At 40.6% G+C, this 26,574-nt stretch overlaps 1 protein-coding gene across 29 annotated transcripts in view; it reads right to left on the reverse strand.

The window, feature by feature from the left end:
- The window catches only part of LOC135485652 (ninein-like protein), a 78,515-nt gene that overhangs the window by 8,771 nt on the left and 43,170 nt on the right, over nt 1-26,574 (reverse strand). For 19 of the 29 annotated variants that reach the window (XM_064767945.1, XM_064767955.1, XM_064767946.1 and 16 more), the window contains 27 exons: nt 23,463-23,575; nt 22,920-23,114; nt 21,993-22,097; nt 21,500-21,550; nt 20,730-20,855; nt 19,943-20,047; nt 18,858-18,962; nt 17,976-18,080; nt 16,378-16,746; nt 15,089-15,214; nt 14,734-14,859; nt 14,013-14,138; nt 13,532-13,657; nt 12,383-12,634; nt 11,986-12,090; nt 11,089-11,193; nt 10,708-10,812; nt 10,203-10,307; nt 8,444-8,548; nt 8,117-8,221; nt 7,777-7,872; nt 7,417-7,521; nt 6,565-6,648; nt 3,740-3,844; nt 2,705-2,788; nt 1,720-1,824; nt 323-511 (listed from right to left, as the gene is read on the reverse strand). In XM_064767945.1, the coding sequence (XP_064624015.1) occupies nt 323-511; nt 1,720-1,824; nt 2,705-2,788; nt 3,740-3,844; nt 6,565-6,648; nt 7,417-7,521; nt 7,777-7,872; nt 8,117-8,221; nt 8,444-8,548; nt 10,203-10,307; nt 10,708-10,812; nt 11,089-11,193; nt 11,986-12,090; nt 12,383-12,634; nt 13,532-13,657; nt 14,013-14,138; nt 14,734-14,859; nt 15,089-15,214; nt 16,378-16,746; nt 17,976-18,080; nt 18,858-18,962; nt 19,943-20,047; nt 20,730-20,855; nt 21,500-21,550; nt 21,993-22,097; nt 22,920-23,114; nt 23,463-23,575 (3,428 nt within the window). Of the gene's footprint in view, nt 1-322; nt 512-1,144; nt 1,271-1,719; nt 1,825-2,704; nt 2,789-3,739; nt 3,845-6,564; nt 6,649-7,416; nt 7,522-7,776; nt 7,873-8,116; nt 8,222-8,443; nt 8,549-10,202; nt 10,308-10,707; nt 10,813-11,088; nt 11,194-11,985; nt 12,091-12,382; nt 12,635-13,531; nt 13,658-14,012; nt 14,139-14,733; nt 14,860-15,088; nt 15,215-16,377; nt 16,747-17,975; nt 18,081-18,857; nt 18,963-19,942; nt 20,048-20,729; nt 20,856-21,499; nt 21,551-21,992; nt 22,098-22,919; nt 23,115-23,462; nt 23,576-26,574 lie in introns of those variants that run through there. The other 10 variants (XR_010446593.1, XM_064767949.1, XM_064767953.1 and 7 more) reach the window with 10 other exon arrangements.

Genomic DNA, 26,574 nt, shown 5'->3' on the forward strand with positions numbered 1-26,574 from the left:
AAACCTAAGGTGTAAGTGGAATCAGAGAAAGATGAGTAGAGAAGAATACCGAAACTGGCAACGAGGGGTGGAATCAGAGGAAGATGAGTAGAGAAGAATACCCAAACCGGAACCAAAGTAAAAGAGACATCTTCAAAAGAAAGCAAGGGTGTTGCTTATAGTTTCAAGAGGTGTAGATCATGATCTGCAGGTATATTTTCCAAGCCAAGCAACTGACTGATAAAGTAATTCATTCAGTGTTTCTTTAACAGTAAGGGAAACAAGCCAAAGGTGACCACTTCCAACCAAAGCGAGTGAAACAACCGATGAAAGGCCAATGTACCCTTAATCTATCCACTTCTCTCCCTTTATCCTTCGACATGTGCATCTCCTTTTCGATGTTCTTGACGGAGGAGTCCACGGCGATGGTCAAACGATCGTTAGCATGTTGTAACGTGTCAATCTGTTTTGCTGTGTCAGCAATCGTCTTCCTCAAGTCATCTGCCTCCTTCTCCTGTTTATCTTTTGCAAGCTGTAGGAAAATTCGAGTTCTTTTCAGTTTTTCAAATATTACAATGTCATGATTTGAAGAAGACATATTTGGGTGTTTGCCAGGTTTGAATCTTTTGGGTATTTCATAACCCTTGCGACAAGAAGAATGCCGTTTTTGACATGGATGTCTTCGATCTAATATCAAGCAATATTTAGTGAAAGCTAAACACATTCACCAAAATAAGACAACAGAACGGAGCAACACCTACCAATACCCCTTCGAGGAATTAGAATCGGTGCCATGATCGGCAGAGAAATTCGAACAAAATTTCCAGATTTCGTAACCAACTGATAAGCACACCAAACTCTGCTCTAGTTTATTCATTCATGCACTTCTCAACTGGATACCAAATCTCGAAATTTGTTTCCAACTTCTGCCACTTCGGGCGCTGATTTAAAGTCTGCAAAGGAGTTTACAATATTCAAGGATCTGGTGCTAATCTCTGGGGACCAATAAAAGGCAATGTGGTTCTACCAAAGATTTTGTCTATAATAATAAAATGTTGTGATAATAAATGCTCTACAACATAAACGAACACACGGATTTCTAGGGTTTCCTGAACAGTTTTGAACAGAAAGTAACTAAACTTGTTTGATTAAAAACTTTGATTACCAAATTTGAAGAGGCTGGACTCCTCCTCAGAGACTACTGGGGTGTCACCTACCCCTATGACGGTTCGATCCTAGGGTGTTTAGAGGAACTAGGAATGTGCCATGCTCGAATTGGAACACGTTTTACCTTGATCCATAGAGGAAGTCAAATTAAGGCACATTTGTTTATCATTTTAATAGAGTGAGGAAACATAAGATGCCAATATAAACCTATGAATGCTTATTTTTGGTCCAAATTCCAAATTTCGAAGTTCTTCAGAAAGCTGAAATATATGTTGCTTCAGTCAAATCAAATACTTTGCAGGAGGATTCTCCAACTACCAATGTGTCACATCCCTGATTGTGTACTACAGTTATGAGATGCTTTTGCCTCTTCCCCTATAACAAATTCTAAACCTTTTTCTTGGCTATGGCTACATCATGAACAGCCAAATAGAAGACTCAATGATGTGGCATAATCGATGCTGGTTGTGAGGCAACACTGTGATATGAATAACACTGAAGAACTAAAAACACCAAAACGTGAGAGGGCCCAAGGTAACACCAAAAACGTGGAAAATAGAATTCCATTGCTACCTTTAAGCTCTCAATATCCCGGTTTTTGTGCCTGATTTCGTGCTGTAGGTCATTGGTGGCATCTTCGAGCTGTTTGTTGCACGCCTTCAGCTTGTCATTGTCATACTTGAGGAAAGAAAGCATGGAATTAGAGATTCTTCAAAACAATTAGTCTGGAGAGAAAATAAGCATTAATACACTTGTATCTTTGCTATCCTACCATTTACATGAATCTTGGTTGCAGTGCTAAAGGAGCTGATTTAAGTTATCATCTGAGTATATAAAGGACTGGGCTGATAAAGGTTTTCATCACAGTTTGTACAGACTGAACTGAATAGGTATGGACTCGGTGGCTTAATTGGCCTTAGTAGTTACATCGGCGTTAAGTCCTAATGCTGCTGTTATCAATAACTGAATGAGATGATGGAGAGGTTGACTCGGCTTTGAGACTTAGCTATAGTCATCTCGAGACACCTTCAGTAGAGCTAATTTGAAGTATGGTTTTATACTGATGCCACCTTAACTAGTATAAAGAGAATATCCAATCACTTTAATTTGATGTGTGCATAAGCTGCAAATAATGACATCGTATCTGAAGTCGGAAGCAGCGGCCCTGGCTTCGAATATTACTTCACTATTTCGACGAAATGGACAAAACGCAAAAAGGAGGTGAAGCATAACAGTGTTGGAAAGAGCAAGTAAAACCAACACCTCGTCTCATGCAACCTTGAATACCTGTAAATCTAACAGGAGTGTGAAAAGTACATCAAGTCCTGATGACATCCAGAGACACAAACAAATTGTACATATATGAACAAGAGTCCTTAAATGTTTTTTGGGGAAAGTGTCTGTTGAGATGGGTAAGGACGGAATATGTGTAGTCTAAGTTAAGATCAAAAGATGGGTAGTGAAGTATCCATCAAGTATTTCTAAGTTTGTTTCCTAACACCGAGATGCTGACACCTGACCACATCCTACCATGCAAACCTTCGAGAATGTATTATACCTGCAGTGCATCCAAACGCTTCTCTGCCTCGTGCATTTTATTTTCTAAATCCTCTAAATGATGATTGACATCATCATTTGTGTGCTTGAAATAAGAGTTTAAAGAAGTTAGTTAGAGAGAGGGGAGGACAGTAAATTTGAAAGAGTTGAAGGAAGGAAAAGGTGAAAAGTATATCATAACTTGCCTCCATCCTGATCAGCGCCTCTAGTCGTGAGCTCTGTTGTGAGACAACAAAATGGTTGACTTATGGCATCAGCCTTTGATAACATCAGGTCAGTCGCTATGTCAAAATTAACAGAGCCTGACACCATAACTTGTCAAAATTGTCCACTGCACTGCAAGAGGCACTCATCCAGAAAGAGGCGAAATGTCATTTTCTTTTTACAAAACGAGAAAAAAGAATTGTAACTGTCAAAGATAGGTTTATATAATGGTCGATGATGACCAGGAAATGAAATGTTCTATAATCATTAAGTTGACTGAAAGCAAGAAACTGTAGGGGCCATCTCAAAATTGCTAAGATATGAAGTTCATCTCAGGGGAAGGGGGTCAGCTTGGAATAATTTTCATCTTTTTAAAAAACTTCATCATCCAGATATAATGTCCATGCGAGATATCAGTCATTTTTAATAAGGGGCAGTTAGGGGAAGGGGAGGTGGTTCAGAGAGAGATGAAAAAAATGTATATTTCATGGAATCAAGCAATTTTGAGATGATCCCTTAAGAAAGCAGAGGGAAATTGAGAAGAAAGAAGCTGTGTTACGATGGAATGTTCCACAAACAACATCCTTCTGGTTCAGTTGAAGACGACTGTTAGTTCTCGTTGGTGGAAATGCCCCATGTTGCAAATGGTATAACCGTGTATCAGAGGTGAAAACACACCAAAAACTTCAGCACAACGTGAGCAAAAGTAAACAATAACATGGTCTGATCGGAAATCAGACCACACCAAACCTTTATGCAGTGACAATGCCAAACAGATATTTCAATCACAAAACCTTCGAAAGCCAACACCTCGTGAAAACGTGAGCTCTACCTGAAGTCTCTCTAACTCCCTTTTCTTGTCCTGACAGTCTTTTTCAAGATCCTCGATAGTACACTCCAAACCTTTTTTCTCCACTTTCATGTTTTGGATAGATGTCTGTATGGAGAAGGACAGAGTCAGAACCATAGGGCTTAGACATATGACTGCTGAATATTCTCTTGTTTATTTCACATGTCAGCACTTTCAGCCTTGTCGGAAGAGTTTTGTTGAAGGATATTTCCATTCTACTACCGTAATACATAATAAATCATCCTTGTCCACGTCATTATCGATAGGAAGTACTGTTGTGTTTTTACTTTAATTTTCAATTTGACCCAAGCTGGTCGTTTGAGGACAATGTAACAACCAGGATGCAGGGATAAGTTCACTTCAACTGGTTTACAACTGTTAAATGAAATGGCCAGGGCCATTGTGCTCACCTCATGTGGAGGAAAGATGGATAAAGAGCATGGTCTTGTGTCATGTAGTGTTAGGTTTGATGTAGGTCCAAGCAATTACAATTTCCCCAAAATGGCCAATTTACAGTACATTCGACCTCTGTGACCTTGAAAAGTAGGTCAAATCAAAGAAGACCCGGGTGACACATTGAATGGTTGTTAGAATTAGATGTACCTATGATATAAAATTGGTGCCAATCGGGCAAGTCATTACTAGGAATAATGGCATTTTGAAGAATTTAGGATTTGGCCCCCTCCCTGGAGGCCAAACGGCAAATCAGATCGCACCAAACTTCGGTACCTGAGATCACCTGACCAAGGGGTACATGTGTACTTAATTTGTGATCAATAGTCATTGCAGTTAAGAAACGTGCCATAGTTACGGCCTGACGGCCAATTTACGCCATTTGACCTCTGTGACCTTGACAAGAAGGTCAAATTAAAAACCTGTGTGACATATACTGTATGGTGGTTAGATGTACCCATGATATCAAATTGGTGGCAATCGGGCAAGAAGTTAAGGAATAATCACATTTTTAAGGTTTTTGGATTTTGCCCCCTGGTGGTCAAGTGGTGAATCATATTGGACCAAACTTCGTTCCCTGAGATCACCTGACTAAGGGGTAAATGTGTACCAAATTTGGTATCAATAGTCATTGCAGTTTAGAAACGTGCCATCATTACATCCTAACGGCTAATTTACACCATTTGACCTCTGTGACCTTGGAAAGGAGGTCAAATCAAAAACCCGGAGGATATATGATGCACCTTTGCTAGAAGTACCTACCATATTTTTTTCAAAATTTCCCGACTACTATTAAGGGAGATATTGCATATTTTCACTTTTAACGTTTGGCCCCCTGGTGGCCAAACCATGAAACGAATCGGACCGAAACTTGGTCTCCCAGGTGTCATTACATAAGGGTACATGTGTACCAAGTTTCAACTCAATAGCTCTAACAGTTACGAAACGTGCCCTGCTAACGGACGACGGACGACGACGACGACGACGACGACGACGACGACGACGACGACGACGACGACGACGACGACGACGACGACGACGACGACGACGGACGCCACGGTATGGGATAAGCTCACCTCTGCTAAGAGGTGAGCTAAAAACCAGAGACCAATATCTTGTTATCAGTTTCTGATACGAGCTAACTAGTGAAATGAAATGGCCAGGGCCATTGTGCTCACCTCATGTGGAGGAAAGATGTATAAAGAGCATGGTATTGTGTCATGTAGTGTTAGGTTTGATGTAGGTCCAAGCAATTACAGTTTCCCCAAAATGGCAAATTTACAGTACATTCGACCTCTGTGACCTTGAAAAGTAGGTCAAATCAAAGAAGACCCGGGTGACACATCGAATGGTTGTTAGAATTAGATGTACCTATGATATAAAATTGGTGCCAATCGGGCAAGTCATTACTAGGAATAATGGCATTTTGAAGAATTTAGGATTTGGCCCCCTCCCTGGAGGCCAAACGGCAAATCAGATCGCACCAAACTTCGGTACCTAAGATCACCTGACCAAGGGGTACATGTGTACTTAATTTGTGATCAATAGTCATTGCAGTTAAGAAACGTGCCATAGTTACGGCCTGACGGCGAATTTACGCCATTTGACCTCTGTGACCTTGACAAGAAGGTCAAATTAAAAACCTGTGTGACATATACTGTATGGTGGTTAGATGTACCCATGATATCAAATTGGTGGCAATCGGGCAAGAAGTTAAGGAATAATCACATTTTTAAGGTTTTTGGATTTTGCCCCCTGGTGGTCAAGTGGTGAATCATATTGGACCAAACTTCGGTCCCTGAGATCACCTGACTAAGGGGTAAATGTGTACCAAATTTGGTATCAATAGTCATTGCAGTTTAGAAACGTGCCATCGTTACATCCTAACGGCCAATTTACACCATTTGACCTCTGTGACCTTGAAAAGGAGGTCAAATCAAAAACCCGGAGGATATATGATGCACCTTTGCTAGAAGTACCTACCATATTTTTTTCAAAATTTCCCGACTACTATTAAGGGAGATATTGCATATTTTCACTTTTAACGTTTGGCCCCCTGGTGGCCAAACCATGAAACGAATCGGACCGAAACTTGGTCTCCAAGGTGTCATTACATAAGGGTACATGTGTACCAAGTTTCAACTCAATAGCTCTAACAGTTACGAAACGTGCCCTGCTAACGGACGACGGACGACGACGACGACGACGACGACGACGACGACGACGACGACGGACGACGGACGCCACGGTATGGGATAAGCTCACCTCTGCTAAGAGGTGAGCTAATAAAGCGATTATCAAATAACATCATAATAACTGAAATTCCATGCAGAGTATGATAATGAGTGAGCTACCTCCAGGTCATTCTTGGCATGAGTCAACATGGTCAACTCCTTCTCTTGCTTGTCTAACTCGGCTTTCAAGGCAGCCTTCTCAGCCTAACGGAAGATGGAAGAGGCAGCGAAATATGTTAGTTGGCTATATTCATGGGAAAGATTGTTTGAACAGTACAGCAGTACGTGTCAGCTTTCCACACAACAGTCCGCCTTTCAAAATGATAAAGTCAACAAAGACATTTTTTATAACAACCGATTACGTTAAGCCAAGCTTTTTTTAAACTGATAAAATTGAGCCAAATAAAAATATTCAGGAAGTTTTACTTTGTAAAGAGAGCTGAAAGTAATAAAATTGATACAACAACTTGATAATCAAATTCAAAACAAAGAAAATTGGACTTTTCATGGGAATAGAAAGAAATGAGGCAGGATCTTTCCACACAGTAGTAGAGAATGGAAAGTTTTTCTACTGGAACCAATAAATTTCATGCAGTGTTGGTAAATCAAGTGAATTAAACCAGATGACCATGCTATGACCATTCAAGGAGAAAGAGTTTAGCTGAAGAGCTGAAACAGTTTCATGTAAAAGCACTCGGAAATACACATCATCCTCAGAAGAAATGAACCTTCTGAGAAATGGGAAACGTATAGAAACGTGTAAATAGGAATTCGGAATGTGGATGGTGGAATAGAAGATGTGTGGATTGATGGAATGGAAGAACAGAAACAGCCCTTCATGTCCCATAGGTTTACCAGTCAGAGCCAGGACCACAGGAGTGTAAGGTGCAAGGTGTAGACTAGCAAAGAGAGCTCTTGTCATGCTGTAAAACCAGGAAAACGTTCTGTTGGGAGTATCTAAGTAATCTGTACCCTAATTTTATCTCCCTCCTCCGACCTATCTCTCAAGTCAGACTGACGACGCTCCAGCATCTTTTGTGCTGTATCCAACTCTCCTGCGAGCTTATCTTTGGATTCCTGACGCCAAAATAAATGTCAAGTGTAAGAATTATCAAATACCATTGAATACTGACAGGAAAATCTGGCAGTTTATGATAATCAATCAGTGAACTGTTTTCGTGTTGGTGACTAACAATAAATTTTAAGTAACATTGTTTATTCGTTTGTGTTTGTGAGTCAGAATCCTTTAGTGACGTGATATTTCACTTGAAAACAACAAAATGACAAAATGTGAACAGAATCCACCAAAGCCATGTGATTTTTGCTCAATACCTGAAGGCTCTGGTTGCTGTGTTCCAACTCGTCGATTCTACGCCGTGAATTCTTGTCAAGATCCTTCCTGCCTCTCATCTCGTTATTGAATTTATCCTAGGAGGTACCGTAAATAACACCCAATTAGAAAAACATACCCGTATAGTTGACCTTAATCAACTTTAACTTTTCACCCGCCTTTTAAAAAGAATTCGATACTCTCAAAGTAATTTTTCAGACACTAGAGTATTAAACCAAGATCATGCTCGTCTCCCATTTGAGTAATTAAATTGCTAATTTCCTCATATCGAGCATTGAAAGCGACATCCCAAATTTATCTTATTTCATCCAATCTTGGTACCTTGGCATCATTGAGGTCCTCCTCCATCATCTCGAGCTTATGTCTCAACACCTCGTTCTTTCGCTCAAGATCTCTCTTCTCCTTATCAATGATTTCAAACTGGGTCTTCAACAAAGAAAGGTGTGGAAAATCTATTAGATATTTTTGAAATACAGCGGAACCTCCCTTAGTGGACAGCTCTCTATTAAGGACACCTTTCAATTGAGGACAGTGAGTGAAAAGATGCGAAGATTCAGTGGACTATGCAATCTTCTTTAAGTTTAAAATAAAACCACAAACATAAGATGAGACCACATGCAGAACTAAACCCAGAAATCGAATCAGTACCTTCATGTTGTCCAACTCTACGACCTTGTGTTGATACTCAGACATCTTAATCTCGAGATTCTTTGAGGAGTTATCCACAGCCTCGGTCAGGCGGTCGTTGTTACACTTGAGAAGGAACAGCAACACATTATGAAAGAAGATCCTGTTTAATGCACTAAAACAAGTCAAACTTTCCTTTGATAATACTTAAAATGGAAAAAACTGGCTTCTTATTTGCCATACTCTACAACTGGTTTGATGAAACTGGCTTCTACTTTGCCATGCTCTACAACTGGTTTTATGAAACTGGCTTCTACTTTGCCATGCTCTACAACTGGTTTTATGAAACTGGCTTCTACTTTGCCATGCTCTAAAACTGGTTTTATGAAACTGGCTTCTACTTTGCCATGCTCTACAACTGGTTTTATGAAACTGGCTTCTACTTTGCCATGCTCTAAAACTGGTTTGATGAAACTGGCTCAGTTGTTTCAGAGCAACTTATGCCACCAACTCGGCATTACTTCACTCTGGACAACCCAACTCCACCAACTTTGCCTTACTTCATTCTAGACAACCTTACCCCAGTTATTTGGTCCAAACCAAATACCCACTCCACTAATATTGTCTACAGAATGATATCTTCATTGAAAACTGCTTTCCAATCAATACGTCTTGTGTTATTGTAAATGCAAATTTCCTTAGCGGGATGACAGGTATGCTCGCATGATCCGCACTAACCGAGAAATTGGCATGAATAATTCATTGGGATTCATCTGAACCTTGGCCACCTAATAGAAAAGATGTTCTTTTAGCCAAAGTTGAAGTTTATAACTCACAGCCACAACTAAATTTCAGTATTTTCTACAGATGTCAGAGACCGTAGAAGGTTCAGGGGCAAAGGCTCTCTGGGGGGCAAAATGACACTTTATTCTACTAAATTTCCCCACCAAAATCATGGTCAAAAACACAATTTTGGGGGGCTAGCTACACCTCTGAGGTTTCGAGCTAGCTGAAAATCAAGTTTGTGAAGTGCATAGTGATAACACAGCAATCATGAGAGAAATCAAAACATGCAGGAGAAAAACGCTACGAATCTCTACCATTTCAGAAGTCAGAAATATAATCATGCAGAGAAGGACAGACGACTTCATCACCAGTGGAATGGAATTATTCGTCATCAAGGGTGAGATGCAGAGTACCTGTATGACGAACACCAAGGTATATGACCTAAAAAACTTAAATGATTTGAACGTATGATCAACAAAAACCTCATGGGAATGGTATGAAAGTCTTTTAACCAAAAACAGGACGTCAGTAAACTGACAGCTGAGAATTTCAAATGAAGAACTGGTGATACAGGGGAGGACAAAACGAAATGGATGAAAGCAACTGCATTGGATTCTGCACCCTTCACCAGCATTGGCACTTCTTCAGATTGTCTCAACCCAAGATTTCCAAGATAGTCCCAACCCGCAGCAGCACAAAGGACTAGAAATTGCAACCTTCACAATGACAGGGTGGAGGTATCAAAGACAAAGAAACAAATGGTGAACCATCACTACAGAATGTGTCTATATTGAGATGGCAATAACATGCGACCTTTTAACCCCTTCACCAAGAAACCGACCAGTACCCAACCAAGAGCAAAATGGGCTGATGCTAAAGTTTCCAAGGAGCTGAGAGTGTACACTGACCCACTCTGTGTTAACTGACCTACTTTCAGCTCCCCAGAAAAATGTGGGGGTTTTTAACCATCACCACAGTATGAATCACTGTGTACCTTGAGGACAGCGATATCTTTGTCCCTGGTGTTGATAACATCCTCGGTCTCCATCAACATTTTCTCCAGATCCTCTTTCTCCTGGTGAAGTCTCTCATTCATGTTCTACACAGAGAGAAGATCACATTAAAGGAGACCTGTCACAAAACGGTTATAGAAGTAGGGAGTTTCGAGCAGCCCGAAAAAAACCTTCACCCTTTGACAGGAATTCTAATTTATGACATCAGCAACATCGAAGAATACTTCTTTTTTTTTCAAGCGAGAACAAGAACAATCAATCTAAAGCTTTGATCCCTTTACCAACGAGGGAATGACCTTGAAAGCTAAACCACCACAACCAATAAGAAAACACTTCTAGAAATCAAACAACCAGTATTTAAAGAGAGTAAAATCACCAACAAATACAACTTAGATCTCATTCTAACGCTTGAGCAAACAACCGATCACCAGCTTTGATTCCATCACCACTGTGACCTTGACAAATGACCTTGAAAATGAAAATGACCTTGAGTTCATCCACTTCGTTGACCTTGGCTTGAATATCCTCCATCCTGAGCTTGTGTTGCCACAGGAGGTCGTCATATGTCTTCTGACGATCATCAACTTTCTCCTTTGAAGGAAGGTAAATATTTGATTATTTTGAGCAAAGGAAGATACCACCCATCTACCCGATCCAAATAGAGAAAGTATCAATAGATGTCAAAATAAGAGAAATCATTGAAGAAATGTCTTATAGAATTGGTTTAAAAACCAGAAGCCCACGGGCCTTGCGCTCAGCTGAAATATTGTCAAAACTTTTGTCAGCTAAGCCAATAAAAATACAAGGAGAGTGCTTTGTGAAGCCATATCAACATGCAGTGAACACACCAAACTATTTGACAAGTACCTTGAGCCTGGCAAGCTCGCTAGTCTTTTCTCCAAGCTCCTGGACTTTGCTGTCCAGATTTTTCGTGACTTTCTCGATTGCCTCTGAGAGCATTTCATTCTTGCCCTTAAATTGAGAAATGTAGGGGTTAGCATAGATGGTCAGGGGCAAAGAGAAGGGGGTATTTGTCAGTTTATTCCATGAATCTACTCTCCAAATAGCTACTTCCAAAAGGAATGTAGATTAGTTGTGCTCCTCGCTTAACAGTTGGAACAACTTTGGGAAACGGCATTCATAGACTTCATGTCTGAACAGCCTGTTTTTTTGATGATATGATGCTACAAGTATGATGATGTCCTCGTTGTAATAGCAATAGAACATTTGGTGTCATGATACAAGTGTTTGTAAGATTTTCAGCGGTACTGAAATGAAATTTCCTGAAATACAACATAAGAGCTACATCCTCCTCCACTGTAAAACTTCAGACTAAAGTTTGGACCCATAACCTCAAAACAAAATGAGGAATCTGACCTAGTCATGGAAAATTGTTTTTTACTTGTGAAATAGCAAACACATATTGACATTTTGAATTCCTGCAGACAACAGAACTAAAGTAGATGCAACTGTTCAAACATAACTCTCAACCTACTCCACTATGGAGACCCCAACTTAAACCTACAACCATTTCCATCAAAACTAAAAGGTAGCAAATTCTATAAACAATGCACTTTGGCGAATATTCAAACAAAAGTATCAAATCTGAACTGAAACTTCAATGGGGAACCATTATCACTTAACATGCAAAGGGGTTCAAAGTAAGATATGGTCAAGAACTGTTAATATCTTAACTGATACTTCCATGGATAACCATCATCATTTAACATGCAAAAGGATTTGAAGTAAGACATGGTTAAGAACCTTTAATTCGGTGCATTCGGCACCCCCAGTTTCTAAGTGTTTCTGTGTAGCTATCAGAGTAGCTTCGAGTTGGTACTTGTCTCGTTGGAGTGCCCTGACCTGGTCCTGTGAGGAGAATGTTTGTAAAGAGAAATAGTTAGAGGAGATAAGTTAGTGAGAGGAGAAGGAAAGAAGAGGATATTCACAGCCTCTAGCGCAGAAGGTACTGAAGAAATTCATATCTTCTTGGACATCTTGGGAAGTACCCTAACTTGCAAGTCTCTAGAATGGTTGTTTCGAACGATTTTCGAAAAAATTCAAAATTCTCTTGATTACCCAATCTAGAAACGTCTAGATTTTCGAAACCTACGAATCTCGTAAAATCTCTTGATCTTGCAAGAAGAGTTGATTGCTGTACCTTTAGTTGAGACATTTCAGTACTAGTCACATTCAATTTCCTCATGAACTCATCCCTGGCTGTGATCAGAGCTTGCTGCTCACGTTCGTGACATTTCACCGTCTCCTTGAGCGAGTTACACTCCTCATCCCGAACTTTCAACGAATTGTTTACAATGTGAGTCTTGCGATGGAGTTCGTCGGCCGCCTCCTTGTGGACGTGTAACTCCTTCTCGATGCGCTCCTTCAGGGCGATCATCCGCGTAAGTTTGGCCTTTAGAGAGGGGATAGGTTAATAGGCATCAGGAGTAGTAGAAAGTAAGGTAAATTGGTACAGCTATAGCCCCAGTACAAGTATAGCCCCTATACAGTGTAGAAAACAGCTGATTGTACGCGTTGATGCACACACAGGCCATAATTGTCCCACCTTACCTTATACATGTATCGTTGATTTGAAAGACACAGGCAAAGAATTCAAGAAAGGAAAAGTTGATAAAAGAGAAAAATATGTTGTGTCTGTATTTGTGCATGTTGTGAATTCGCCAATGCTTTGAAACTGAGTAATGTAAACATGTCAGTGATGTTAGAACTGCTCAGCAAGGCCAAAACTGAGCTAGCTTACAGAAAACGTACACATAGAAGACTTTTACTGCACATCACACCCAGACTATAGTTTACACACATTATGTTTGAGGGTATCATACTGAAGAGGATTGCTGAGAACAACTTTCAGTACATGTAAGACAACATGGACATTGAGCCTGTATTCCTACTAAGACCGCCAATGTCTCAACTGTACAACAGAACTAAGATAACGAACTGGTACGAAGATCGACCCCACTAGAGCTGCTCACTAACTCAGACATATTCTATCACTAGTATTGGGGCCATCTCCACTAAGATACGCATCTAGAACACTATCCATCTCTTCTACATACTAAGGCCACCTCCACTAAGACTACTACGACAAGTTCCTCCTCCACTATGACAAGTTCCACCTCCAGAATGACCACTATCTATCTCCACTAAGACCACTGCCTATCTATGCCAATACCACTGACCATCGATACTTTGACTATCCCTATGTAAAATCTTTATGATAAGTTTGCTCTCCACTAAACCACCATCTACTATTCCAAGCCCAGACATCGAGAATGTCGTAGGGATCTACCTTGAGATCGGTTGATTCCTCCTCAGTGCTAAAAGAGCTGCGTTCCATTTCGTGGTGGTTCCGTTCCAGGCGGTCTGCATCCTTCTGTAATATCCCTTTCTCAAACTCAACCACGCTCAATTTTCCCTTTGTAAACGGAGACATAGATTTAGATGACAAAATAGATGATCCCCTGCTTCACTCAGCAAATAACAAACACAAAACATAATGTTGACACCAAACGTGACAAACAAGGTTTTTCATTTGTCAAAACCTAAACAGACATAATATTCATATGTTGGGAAGAAGATATTGAAATAGACCAATCTGGGCAGTATATTGGTCTGACATTAAAGGAAAATCTAAGCTCTAAGGGGTTGACTCAACCTCCAGCTGTTTCCAGAGCAGGAAGGAGACAGTGACTTTGATCTTGACTCAGCCTTCTGCGGTCTCCGGAGCCAAGAAGATGACTACGACTTCGGGTAACGGCTCCAATAGATACCTTCGTCTGTTCTGCTTCCTTCAAAGTGAAGCTGAGCTTCCTCTCGAGCTCCTTGCAGGTCTTCTCCAGGTTGATTTTGTTGTTGTTCAACACGGCCCTCTCCCGCTTCAACTCGAGAATATCGTCCTTTGGAAAGACAGACAAAATTTTGGATAGCAATGGTGACATTGTGTGGAAGGAAGGACGGTTAATGGTACCACATCGACTGATGTCGTATTCAGGTTATTTTCACTCTGTTCACATTGATATGACATGGCACTGACATGCAGCACAGCACCAACCCGCAGGGGATCATATGTGCTGACCTCAGCCAGGCTTGACTTGGTCACTATGTAAGGTGTGACAGCTCCAAAACCTTAGGCAGTGTGCTCACGACAAGGCCAAGTGGCCAAACATGACCTTGGAGGACTGATTGCCTCTGTGGGTTTGTCTCAGACTACCGCAACTGCATAACACAGTTACCAGTCTGTCCTCAAACCTCTCAGTCGACCTCATATGAGCTGCTAAACATGCGCCACAATCTGAGGATTTCTAATTTGCTACCCATTTACACCTGGGTGGAGTAAGGCGTGTAAGACAAAAAGACATGCCTAGAGGCCGACACCAGCAGTGGAGATCCAACCAGGGACCTCTCGACCGCTATTCGAGTCTGAGCCACAACACCCCAACAGCCCCTAAAGAACTGAGCAAGGGTAATCAACTAAATCTAATATCTGTGTACCTTGGTGAGGTTTTCTCTCCTGTCAAATGATTGCACTTTCTCACTGAGTTCATTGCGTTCCTTCTCCAGTTTGAGCTTGGTGTACTGAAGAGCTTTTATGTCTTGTTCGGCTTTTGTTTGGCTCGGCTGTTGTGGGAAATGTGGAAGCAAAGTTGTGTAAAGAGGAGAAGGGCCATGGTGATATATATGAATTTGATGTGTTAGACATGTCAGTACTCTAGTTTCACCGATATGAGACCAGTGGATTCATTATTACGAAATTGAAACAAGGCCAAGCTACAACATGATGTCATGACCACCACACCACAGCTGACTTATCCCACAAATTTATGACAAAGCCTTCACAAACTCCTACCCTGATGTGTTGCAACTCTGCCTGGAGTTTGCCATACTTCGTCTCTATATCCTCCTTCTCCTTAGCGAGACGCTCCCGTGTACGGAGGTTGACATCCCGGTCTTTTCTGGCGCGGTCCAGATCCGCCTTGAGGTAAGAACACGAGATACCAAGATCAGTACGATAACCAACGCTGTAGCCCGACATTCTTGAATTTGGACACTAATTGATTACTAAATTTTTCATAGCCCAATCGAACTGATTCAAATCTTTGGCAACAATTGGTCATTTCCTATCCTAATCCTCATTCAAATCACACCAAATTGCACAAACAGTTTTCATCAAAGTTCACACGAGCAAACCTGCGTCCTGCTTCAGCGAAGCAAAATTTAGTTCACAGTCATGGCTATACTGTATATGCAGCGAGTATACTTCATCAGATCAAATGAAATGAGGATTTGAAAGACTTTGAATCATATTCAACAGCTGTTTTTGAAATGTTTCCCTATTAGAGCTGTACACTGTATAGGGGAACTTAGAATGTAAAATGGTAAAATGACCTTGTGCACCTGGCATTAAACTCCAGAGGCTGTTGATTCATCATCCCATTCATCACTCTAGCATGATGATGGGGGCAAGGTTGATCCACTGGGTCTGGAGTGCAGGCCTACTGATGTTATAAATTGAGCTAACTATCCCAAAGCAAACCCCAGAAGACTGAGAACTCCAGATCACCATCCGTGACTACCCACTACAGGAGCTCTCGAAGCACCATCTGCGTCTATAACCACTAAAGCAGCTCTCCAAATCACCATCCCTGTCTATACCAATTACCCAAGCACTCCAAGCACTATCCGTGGCTATATCCAACTCCAGGAGCTCTCCAAGTGCCATCTGTGTCTATACCCAATGCAGTACCTCTCCAAGCACCACCCCTACTACACCCAACACAGGAGCTCTCCAAGCGCCATCCATGTCTGTACCCACTTAAGTAGTAGCTCTCCAAGCACCATGTGTGTCAGTACCCACTACTGTAGCTCTCCAAATCACCATTCGTGCCTATACCCACTACAGTAGTAGCTCTCCCAGCACCATGCATCATCCGTGCCTCTACCCACTACAGCCGCTCTCCAAGTGCCATATGTGTCTGTAACACTACAGTAGCTCTCCGAATCACCATCTGTGCCTATACCCACTACAGTAGTAGCTCTCCAAGTACCATGCACCATCCGTGCCTCTACCCATAGCAGTGACTCTCCAAGTGCCATCCGTGTCTAAACCCAATCCAATAACATTATTTCTCCAAGTACCTTGGTCTGATCCAACTCTATCGCCGTCTCTTTGTATATTTTGCCGTAATCCCGTCCGCCCTTCTCTCTGTGTTGTTTGAGGTAATCGTTCTCGGCCATGACCGTCTCAAGGTCACCCTGGAGCTCCTGGATGACGAGGCTAGCGACCTGCAGCCTGTCACTCAACTCCTTGTTATCCTTCTCAATCAATTCCCGCTCAGTCTCGACTGATTTATTCTTTGTTTTCAACTCGTCGACCTGGTCTTCCAACCGTCGCATCATTTTGTCCGTCCCTTCCACCATCTTGGAAATATCCTGGTGACTTGTTTCAATACGATCCTTGGATCTTTTCAGCAAGGAATTTTCCTCTCTCAAGTCTGTTACCTCATACTTTAAAACCAGGGTACAGAATGAGATAAAGGAAGAGATGTTTGATTGTCAATGTGAGATGGGGGGGACAGGAAATATGAGGCACAAAAGATGAACAAAGGCTGCGCGTCTTGCACAAGAGAGATACAATCTAGCTCCCGGTATCGTAATATTTTAGAAAAGATGATGATTATCATGTGCAGGAGTAATTCATCAGCAGTTGTGTTATCTGCAATTGAAAGTATGTACTGGATTTGCATTCACAGGATGCAACCCCAAATTTGACGTATAAAATCACCTTAACCAAAATATCAACAGTGAAACTGGCCTGATCTACTAGAAATGAGATGTCTAGGTAATGGATTCAGAAACAAAACACCACAAAAGAAAATTCAAAGAACCACAAAAAAAACTCCTCCAACCAAAGGTTAATGCAGTAATCCATTTTACTAAATTACAATAAGTATCGCAAATAGCTAATAGCTTATTGCTAATTACAACTCTCTAAGGATAGAGGGCCTCAATAAACCAAGACATCGTGGATACTGGATACTTGAAGTTTATCTAAAGTGCTATAATGATCAATACAAAAAGATATCTTTCTTAACACTTTCAGCGCCATCCGACGTAATTTTACGTCTTGCAATTTCACACGGTTGAGCCATCCGACGTAATATTACGTCGCGTTTTTAAATTTCCCGCTTTGTCTTCGAGGCGACTAGCAGCGCAGTATAGGGGAAAACAATTTAACTATACAGCACTTGAGGTGATAGTATGATGTTCAGCCAATGTGCTATTTATAGCCAAGATCGTCTGCATTCGAATAGGCGCAATGGCGGGTCGAAGATTGATGACGGGGGCAGATGTAGCCGAGAGTATGCCAAAAAGCGGGTATTCGGAAAGACACCAGATATTACTGTTCTATGTGTGGGGTACCATTGTGCAAAATCAAGTGCTTTGCTGACTATAATTCCAAATTAGCATTGTAAAGAGATCTAATAAAGAAGAACCAACACAGAAAATTTCATGTAATTATCTTTATTCCTTCTATTGTTTTCATAATTTTGAAAAAGGGTAAAAAGGGGCGTAACCTTGGCCCCTGGGGGAAGTACGCTAAATATGGCTGGGCGCTGAAAGTGTTAAATGTCGAAAATTTCAGGTCCAGTTTCTACTCTACGAAGTGTGCTGAAAATCTACTCTAAACAGGAGAAAATAAAGAGTTTCTGTCATGCAGAGATGTGAGCGTGTACCTTGATGTGCTCGACCTCATCGCTATTGAGATGAAGTTTCTTCTGGGCGTCCAGGTACTGGTGCTCTAGAGCGTGCTTCTCGTTCTCCAGCTTGTCGAGGGAGCCCTTTATGAAATAAGGTTAGTAAGGTTAGAAAAGATAGGTCTGTAACATCAATTTACAAAGGTTTGGATCAATGTCCTCGTTAAAGATGATGACACGAATCGGGGCCCTAGTGAATGGGCAGTTTTGAGGAATTGGTGGTAAAAACCCATGCCTCATGTTTGGAGCTTAGTGGTCCTTTGGAAGTTAGGTTAGTAAGGTTTATAGGTGAAGTTATAAAGTTTTGGTGGCTGGTACCAGTGAGGCTGTACATCCTGGTATTTGAGAAAGATATTGTCTCATCTGAACAGTGTTCGATTTGTACCAAAGGCAAGGTGCTCATGACAAGGTCAGGTGGGAATCGTTGGAAAAAACGACTAAATGACTGAAATAGATGTGTTGATGAGTGCAGAATGGAATGAATGCACATCAAGCAAGCTCAAAACCAGAAGCATCATATCAACGTTGACAAAAGCTGTGGAAACACAAGAGATGTCAGCTGACAGATAAAAATCATGCAGCAACAGTGAGGGAATTTGGCTTTCGAACACATCCTGAGAATTGAGAACTGTGTGGTAACATTTGGTATCTGGAGAAAAAGAAAGTTATGGAATTGGAAGGAAGTTCAGATAGATATACAGTTACAGTATAGAGACAATTTTAGACTGGTCATCTTCCATGCAGCTGATGATTAGGCTCCACACAAGCAGACAATTGTAGACCAATCACCATCCACGTAACAAAGGATTCTCAAGTTGCAACCAATCACCGACAAAGACACATATTTTCATGTGTAGCTACCTTAATCGTTGTGACTTCTGTTAGGAGGTCATCCAGCTCCCGCTGTAACTGATTGCTTTGACTTTCTAACAAGGTATTTTGATCTTGAACGGCCGTTATCTCATCCTTGATAATTGGCAAGATGAAAACGAAACGTAAATTGAACAGAACAGAATCAAGCAAAGTAATATGGATCAGTAACTGAAGGTTACTTTCGGCAATTTTGTGGAAAAAGCAAAATCTTCGAACTCTTGGATTTGTGGTGCTCATTCTGTTGGAAAGTCCATTGGAGTTCACCGAGATCAAAGTTACTTCTTTTATGGCAGCTACAGTCCAGATCACAATTGACATCCCTTATATTGCGTCAGTGGCGCGTCATCTGTGTGCCACTGATGCGCTACCAAGCGTCAAGGTCTCACATGATATACGCACAGTTAAACATGTAATAGAGCAAGAGACTAAATATTGGAATTTGAACAAAAGAATGTCAATAATAGGATTTGGAAACAAAGCATAATGGGCATAAAGAAAAGGCATAAAGCAACTGATGCAAAATTAATTTCATGAGAATATCTGGATGCATTATGTTGATAGCAAGTTATGTTGATAAGTTAACAATTTCACCAATTAAGTAGCAGCAAATCAGACAGTTTGGTGTCCGGGAATGGTATGATTTGATTGAACAGTCGGTTTTGGGCAGACTAGGGAGAGAATCACCTGAAATTGTCTTGCAGCAGAAAGTGGTCGGCCCTAAAGGATGACCAGGCAGATCTTTGAAGTAAGGGAATTTTCACCTTGGATTAGGAAAGTTTGTTGAAAGGCTGATATGTCAAATAATCGGAATTGTATAGTGTAGTGTAGGTGTTGAAACACTCCCATAGTGTGAAAACATGAGCCGAGTGTCGAAACTTGAAGAGAAAGTTTTTGGTGATTGTGAAACTCTGCATGCTGAAGGAAAATGAGCCAATATCTGTATGATTGGAAGATGCCAAGAATTTTATAAGGATGTCAGGGTGGCCCTAAGCAAAAAAGGGTAAAGGTAGGCTGTTTGGCATCAACCTGAAACTTGTACAACTTTGGCTCATTTTCCGATGACTAAAAGCTACCTTCTGCTGTTTATTCTCTTCCTTCTGTTGCTCAGCTAATTTCATCATCGAGTCGGCATTTTTTGTCGTCCTTTCTAAGGATTCGATTAACTTATCATTGGTTCTCTTTAAAATGGGAATAAAAGCAAATGTATGTTGTTGTATAGAGTCAAGTGATATGTGGACTAGCAATGAAACTTTGCCTTGTTTGATGTAGCTAAAAAGCATATTTGTGGAATTCTTGGAAATATTCTGACATCATAACACCCTGATGTCTCATCTGGCTGGAATTTAATGTGAAAAGGGATAAGAAGAAACAATCTGACTGGATCGTCATCTGAAAAGGGATAAAAGACACAAAGCACCGAAAATCCCAGTCATTAACCTGAAAGTGTGCACAAGTAACAAATTAGCTGGAATATAAACTGCATGTTGATCAAACAATGTCCAAGGAAATAATCTAAAGCTACAGACAAACCCCAAACTGATAAGTTCCTAAACAAACGAGGCAAGTTATGACCTAGCTCTTTAGTCCAATATCAGCATCAGGAAACTTCCAGTTGGATGGCCCCATCTTCAAGTGACCTAAGATGGCCATGTCGTGTCACTGAAGAACTGAGAACACAAGTGGTTTTAAAGAAGGACACTTTACACAGTTTTAGTTCAAACGAGGTAAAAACAAATGCGTCTCTATGTTAATCGATAACATATGCAATTTCGATTTGGAGCCACAGTTAACTATATCCAGCAAAAGAACTATATCAAAATGGCATTTGTCCAGAGCCAAAAAGCAAGTACAAATCCCTACCTTCATGTTCTCTGCCTCAATGTTCTTCACTTCTAATGCTGTGTTATACTCATCGAGTTTCCTCTTCAAATCGGCGACAGACTCTTCAAGGTTTTCCTTCTCCTTGGACAGGCGGTGATTTGATTCCTGCAAGAATGGACAAATGTTATTGCTGCTTTCTTGCAGGTTGAGACGTGAGAAAGTGGTAGACAAGTCATGAAGCTCAAAAGCATGACTTCCATTATCTCCTGGTGTCATTTTATAGGCTCTTCTTCTGTGCGAAAATCGGCAATTGTGACCGGTCACAATTGCTGAGGCTCCGATCTTACTCATGCTTAATTGGTACTGAAAGATGGTGTCTTAATCTGTGGTCTTCTCTCACCTACATCATGATGGAAACAGTCATGTTCGTAAAGCAATGCAGTTTTGATAATTATGTTTGAAAACTTCAAATCTGACACAAGAAGAAAAGTATAGATCCTAAGAGGTAGGAAGCAGGTTTAAAACTGTCTTGTGTGCCAATCCAGCTTCTTAGATGGGGACAGAAATGGACTAAACTGAAACGCTTTCACCATGGTAACTAGATATACTTAATAAACCTTGAAATCAAATGAAATCCATTGAATTAGGTGAATGGGAGATCTTTTTTACCACTGAAAGAAATGAGGCCAGAAAGTACTCCCAATAAAAACCTAACGAAAAATGGACTTTAGTTTTTAAGATATAACCTGACACCAAACTTAAATGGAGGGAATTTAGATCATTTGATTGATATAAGGTTGTGTTTATACCTCCAATCTATTGCACATATGCCTTTGGTCATGTAATAGGTTCTGGGCAGCCTGGTGGAAAATCGTAATCAAACATTACTAATAGCATAGATTCATCAGATTGGTAACATGCTAAATGCTAGTGGATGTCTATAAAGCTGGCCTGCGACATAAAGCCATCAAAAAGTTCACCTTACTGGTATTATCTTGAAATTAGTTAACTTCCTGAGCTTAATCTGACTTATTGTCTTTGTGCTGTTGTGAAGCACGGATGGGGTGACTCTTATCCCAAATAGCTCCCATAGAGACACTTCAAATTTATAGCAAACCTATCCCAGCATTGTGGGAGAAGACGACTCTCTTTGACAGCGTAAGTTTTCTCTGGGGTCTCTGGTTTCCTCCTACTTTAACATTACAAACACCAAATATTGTTTATAGAGATACTGATGTGCTAGTTGACGCTCCGGTCTTTACTCAATGTTTTTAAACGGCATGGACACATCGTAATATTTACCTTTTCCTTCGACGAAAGTTCATTGACGGCGTATGATTTCTCCGCTCTCACGGCAGTGATAGCTTCCTCTTTCTCGACCATCATTTCCATTAAATTATTGTCAACCTGAAAAAATCACGAGAAAAGTCCTTTCAAATGACACCTTTGAAATTGCAACCAAAAAAAGCCACATTAGAACTAAAGTTTTTAGGAAGGCATAGGCCTATACCAGGTAGTAAAGTTTTTTCGAAAAGGGAAAACTTTACAATATTCCTACATAGAACACATTTGGAAGTCGGCCAGCAGGTAATTCAAAATTTTGTATACATCTTGACTGTGCATCATGCCGTGCATGTACATCATTGTACATGTGTGTTGTGCATTTGAAATTACTCGCTGACTGACTTTTGAAAGTGGTCTGTGTACTGTCTTCTGCTTGTCAGAAATTCTCAATGTACTGAATTAACTTACAGACAATGCAGACAGCAAGAGGACTAAAATCGAAATGTATAATACAGAGAATTTTATTTCATTATTCAGTTAATACTTCATGTTAGAATATGTTGGTCTGAGTCAATATAATATAAGACAGGTAGAAACAAGCATTAAACTGACTAAGCTGGTAAGCTGATATAAAAATTGGGAGGGGGGGGGGCACTACCTGGGGGGCAAAGTATTGTTTTATTCCTATTTCTTAATTACAACAGCATATTTACATTAATTGGTACTAATATAATGACCAAAACTAATCACTAGGTCATTTGTCATGGTTTGTATGTAATAAAAGGCAAAGATGTAAATGGGGGGAATATGTAGAGGTAGAGTGCACAGCTCAATGTACAGCCTACATAGCCTCTATCAATACTTGATACCAAGAATTTAAAAACTTGTCTTTAATAACTCTTGTTGATACCTAGCATTTGAGCACATTTAGCTCTGTGACCCCACCTTTCTATAATCCTCCTGTAACTTGCTATGCCTATTCTTGATCTCATCGAGTTCCTTCTTATACTGTTCTCCGAGATGACTCGTGTGACGTAACTCGTCGATCTCATTCTCCAACATGCGCTTGTGTTCTTCGATCTCCATCATCTCATCCTTGAAGGCATTCTTCAAGTCAGACACACGGTGCTCATACTCATCCTGAGGGGAGAGAAACAGCGTTGGTAAAAACACAAAATCTTAGGCCACTTTGTGATGAATGGAACACAAGATTGTCCATGACTAATTCAAGTCTACGTTTTCTAGACATTTCTTCCAACCAGCAGAAGAAAAACATGATGGAAGTAACAAATTTACCAATTTGAATTAGAAATTTGTCAGGTGTGTGGCTTTTTCTAAAACTCTCTCTCAAAGATGGTCTTTTTTTTCTCCCGAGGTGGTGGTCGGGAACATTTCCCCCTCTCCCCACCACTTTATAGACTCATGCGCAAAAATCTTAAGCCACATAAGCTTTCTGTGTATGGTAGACATAATGAAATAATTCTCCACCTCGAGTTGCCGCCGCAGCCCCTCCTCATGCTGGCGTAACTTCTCCTCAAGTTTGAATATCCTCTCTCGATACTTCTCCTCCATCTCTCGTTTTTCTTCAGTATACGCTTCACCTGAACAGAAGAAGAATAAAGAAAGAAGTTCAGGATATGATCGTTTGAACTCAACAGCACAAAATGAAGATTATGTACTCAATAAATACCAAAACAACTGTGACTAAAGTCATGAAAAGAAGTGCAGTTCCAATCTATTTACACTTTAAACAATTTCTGACAAAACACCACCAAAAACCACATTGAACAAACCTTTATCAGCCTTATAAGACTTGTTTATTGAAAGAGGAACACTTGTTTGACCTAGACTGCCCGTACCAAGTTCACTGTCAATAGAACCGGCCGTTTCTCCAGGCTCAGATGCATCCTTGTCGAAACTGAGCATTGAAAATAAAGCACGTTTCTGACCGCCAAGATTGGTGTCAGTAGAATTCGCCCGTTCACGCTGCTTCAGCAAAGACGTCATTATTTTTCAAATGTTCCAATTAAAATCCTGACAATGATAAAATTCCCAAGCGTCGAATGCAGAAGGATGATGTAGTTTCAGTACTTGTTTACATTACTCCATTTTCGGCACAAAATGGCATCAAAAACAAAATTATCACCACAACTGCAGAGTGTAGCACCGACTGTTATGAGGAACCGAACTGGCTGAACCGATTCATCACTGTTTTCTATTGAAAAGGAATGATTTATCATCCATCTGCTGTAATTTTTCAACTTGAATGTACAATGTTAACAGATCCACAACAGCTGCCAAGGCTGTTGAACATTAACTCGAGATATTAAATTCAGACATCACTTTGATATTGGCAATATTTATGCAATTTTCAATCATAGGTTAAAGGGACAGCTGCTGGCATGGACATTGGTAACTAGTGCATCTAACATTGTACAATGCAGTCTAAAGTGACAGCATACAGTTTGAAATCATAGATCAGCCTACATGTAACTGCTCAGTGATACTTTACTATAACTATCAATCCCTATATTGAGTGCCAACTAAAAACATTTCTACGGTTGATCAGAACCCTCCAATTCGCCTCTTCCCAGATAGGCACCTCCTCAGTAGGATGGCCGAACTTCGCCTAGTTGTGGGGGGTCAGCCTCGGTTGATTTCGACGTCCAACTAACTTGATGTCAGAAACATCAAAGGCCGACCCCAGAAGTTGGACATTTTGTTATCCTACAACAGGGCTCCACCACTAAAGGCCCTGAACAGGACAGAGGCAAATTATTGTTTTCTCATTTCTCTTCCCAAAAACAAACTGGAGGGAACAGGGCCTCACATGCCTTTATAGTGATGTCATCACTATTGGATAAGCAAGTAGAATATTGAGATAAATATCATAACATTGCTCGATAGAAACAAAAGAATGAAGCAAGCAACCAATATGAATTAAACTTTCCCCGGGACGGATCAAGGTATACTGTAAATAAGGGCCTACCAACCTTATATTAAAACTTAATCAACAGATTGTTAATTTTGGAACGGATTCAATTCCACAACACTCGAGTTCTAGCCATGATGAAAATAATACTCATGCATGCACATGATGGTGATATTGACAAATATCAACTACTCCATTAGGCGTAGCATACATTATGAGTGTACAAGTGGCTGACTAACCATTGGCTTTTCTCCACCCTGGCCTATAGTAGGCCTAACAGATGTCGCTGCATGAATCAACAGAACGGAAAGCAACAAGAAATTGTGTTCATTACACGAGATGACGGATGTTACAGATCGATAATCGTGTATTGATAACGGGACAGATGCTAGTCCTAGAATGTCATTAACGGTTGACACCCATTCAAGTAAATGGCTTATTCTTTTTTGACATCAACAGACGACACCCATTCAATTAATTAAAGGTATATTGTGAGGGAATGATAAATAGGGATCATTGCTAATTTGAAATTTGTAATTGAATTTGAAAATTTCCAATTTCGTAAATACGTACTGGATAGAAATGTCAACATTGCCGTTGTGTAGACACATATACAAATACTATACATACCAATTTTCAGCAAAGTTGCATGCACGATAACTGCACTAAGGCATTGTGTATAATTGGATTTCTATTAACGATACCAAACACAGTGTTTGGTGAGACAAAAAATACCTCCAGTTCAGTATCAATTTCTATTCTAAGACACCTAAAACTAAACACTGACAGGTAATTCTCACTGCTTTTTGACTGCTGCCATATTTTGCACCAATCCAAGCGGTCATGGTTGCCTAACCGTAACCACTGCAGTCAAAACGAGGCACAGTGGACACATAGCGCACAATACTCTGTAAACTGTGGTTCATTGTAACCAAGGTGTTTCGGTATAAAATACACTATAAAATTTGAATGGTTGCAAGATTTGAATATCGTGACTACCCTCCTGATCAAGTGATATACTAACGAGGTGCGTCATGCCAATCTACCAGGTTAATGCGTACATCCATCCTATAAGGAGAAGACTTTAGGACTGGCGTACACCGCTGGTAAGTCGGCACGAGGTGCATTGAACAGTGCAAACTTTCATATGAACATAGTGAGTAACGTGTAACGTAACGAGTAACGTGTAACGTAACGAGTAACGTGATATAACATGGTCTTCTTGTTTACCTCGGGTTAAGCCGGTGAGCGAGTGATCTGTTTGTGCTTTAGAAGCACAAGAAAAAGAAGGAACATGTATTGAGAGTTTGACAGAACACATGGTTAGGGCCTGGGGAGACCGACGGGTACACATGAGAGACCATTTTCCCATCCAAGTTTGCCCTATCAGTAATAAACTGATAGAAAGATGCTTTTCTCCTTTTGATTATTTAGTTTTAAGGGTTTGAAAGACAAGATACGGTATCCTCTTGTTGAGCAAGATCGGAGAAATAGACAATAGCAGGGCCGTATTTAGCAAGGGGGGCAAAAGGCAAATACCCCCAGCCATCGGGCAAAAGGTGGTGTTCTAACCTTCCCCAGAGAGCCTACTGCCCCTCCAGGACCCAAAAGTGAAATACTGCCCTGAATAGAAACATGGTTATGACGGGAATAGGTCAAATAGAATTC

Source organism: Lineus longissimus, chromosome 3 (genome assembly GCF_910592395.1).
Source record: "Lineus longissimus chromosome 3, tnLinLong1.2, whole genome shotgun sequence".
Taxonomy (NCBI): Eukaryota; Metazoa; Nemertea; class Pilidiophora; order Heteronemertea; family Lineidae; genus Lineus; species Lineus longissimus.